The sequence below is a fragment of the Tupaia chinensis genome, unplaced genomic scaffold (assembly GCF_000334495.1).
Source record: "Tupaia chinensis unplaced genomic scaffold, TupChi_1.0 Scaffold000258_1, whole genome shotgun sequence".
NCBI classification, from domain to species: Eukaryota; Metazoa; Chordata; class Mammalia; order Scandentia; family Tupaiidae; genus Tupaia; species Tupaia belangeri.
Genome location: NW_006159738.1, coordinates 2,542,666 through 2,543,565, shown reverse-complemented (window position 1 = coordinate 2,543,565; position 900 = coordinate 2,542,666). Strand labels below are relative to the sequence as shown.

Sequence of the window (900 nt, the reverse complement as noted above, 5' to 3'; positions counted from 1 at the left end):
CCCCATAGGAGTCCAGACCGGAAGGTGCGCAGCGTACAAAGGGAACCAGAAGACCTGTGAAGTCTCTGCCTGGTGTCCCATTGAGGCAGCACAAGAGGCCCCACGGTGAGTTGCAGGGTGGGGGCACAGACACAGTGCCCTCCGCAGTGCCCAGAGGAGGCCGAGCAGGGCTGCGCCAGCTCTGCCTTTTACTGCAGCCCTACCTGGCCTGCGTTGGGCACAGTGCTCATCTGGCTGCCTTAACCGCAAGGCCCCGGAGCAGCCCAGCACAAACCACTGTCTCTGGGAAGGCCATGCTGGTTGTCAAAATTGTGAGATAGCTCTGCCCCAGCTGGAAAATGTCTGCTTCCTGGACACCCTTAGGTGCACCTGCTCCGTGCGGTCCCAGCACCTTCTAGAACACCTCCAGACCCTCCCACCTCTTGTGCTACAGCAAGGTCAGATCTGACTAGTCATCGTCTACACTGAGTGATTAAGGATAGGAAGGAGACAAGGAAGCAGGGAGAAGAAAAAGGAAGGGGAAAGAGAGAGGAGGAGAAAGAAGGTTTTTCAAATTAAATGCTCCAAGTGACATACAGATTTGGTGGTCCCTGCACTGATTCTTCTCCTCAGAAACCACAAGGGCTGATGCATTTCAGCAGAGCTAGAAAAACCTGGATCTTGGAGTTGGCAGGTGGCATGATGCCAGGGCACTGGACTCCCACATGGCCAACCATGGTTCAAGTTCCAGATCTGGCAGCTTGCTTTCTCACTTTCTCTCTCTCTCTCTCTCACCCTCACTCTCTCTCTCTCTGTCCCTCTCTGCTCAAATTTAAATAAATAAATAAATAAAAGGTATACCTGTCCCTAGTAAAAGTTCTTTAAAAAAAAAAAAAAAAAGAAGAAGAAGAAAGAAAGAAA

The 900-nt window shown here is 51.2% G+C and overlaps 2 protein-coding genes across 7 annotated transcripts in view; one reads left to right on the top strand and one right to left on the bottom strand.

The window, feature by feature from the left end:
* IFT81 (intraflagellar transport 81) overlaps nt 1–900 on the bottom strand; it is a 165,735-nt gene that overhangs the window by 117,512 nt on the left and 47,323 nt on the right. The window lies entirely within an intron of this gene.
* The window catches only part of P2RX7 (purinergic receptor P2X 7), a 41,143-nt gene that overhangs the window by 16,964 nt on the left and 23,279 nt on the right, over nt 1–900 (top strand). The window contains exon 5 of one of the 6 annotated variants that reach the window (XM_006149315.2): nt 9–105. The exons of the other annotated variants lie outside the window; for them this stretch is intronic. Within the exon in view, the coding sequence (XP_006149377.1) occupies nt 9–105 (97 nt within the window). The remainder of the gene's footprint in view (nt 1–8; nt 106–900) is intronic. 6 annotated transcript variants of the gene reach the window in all.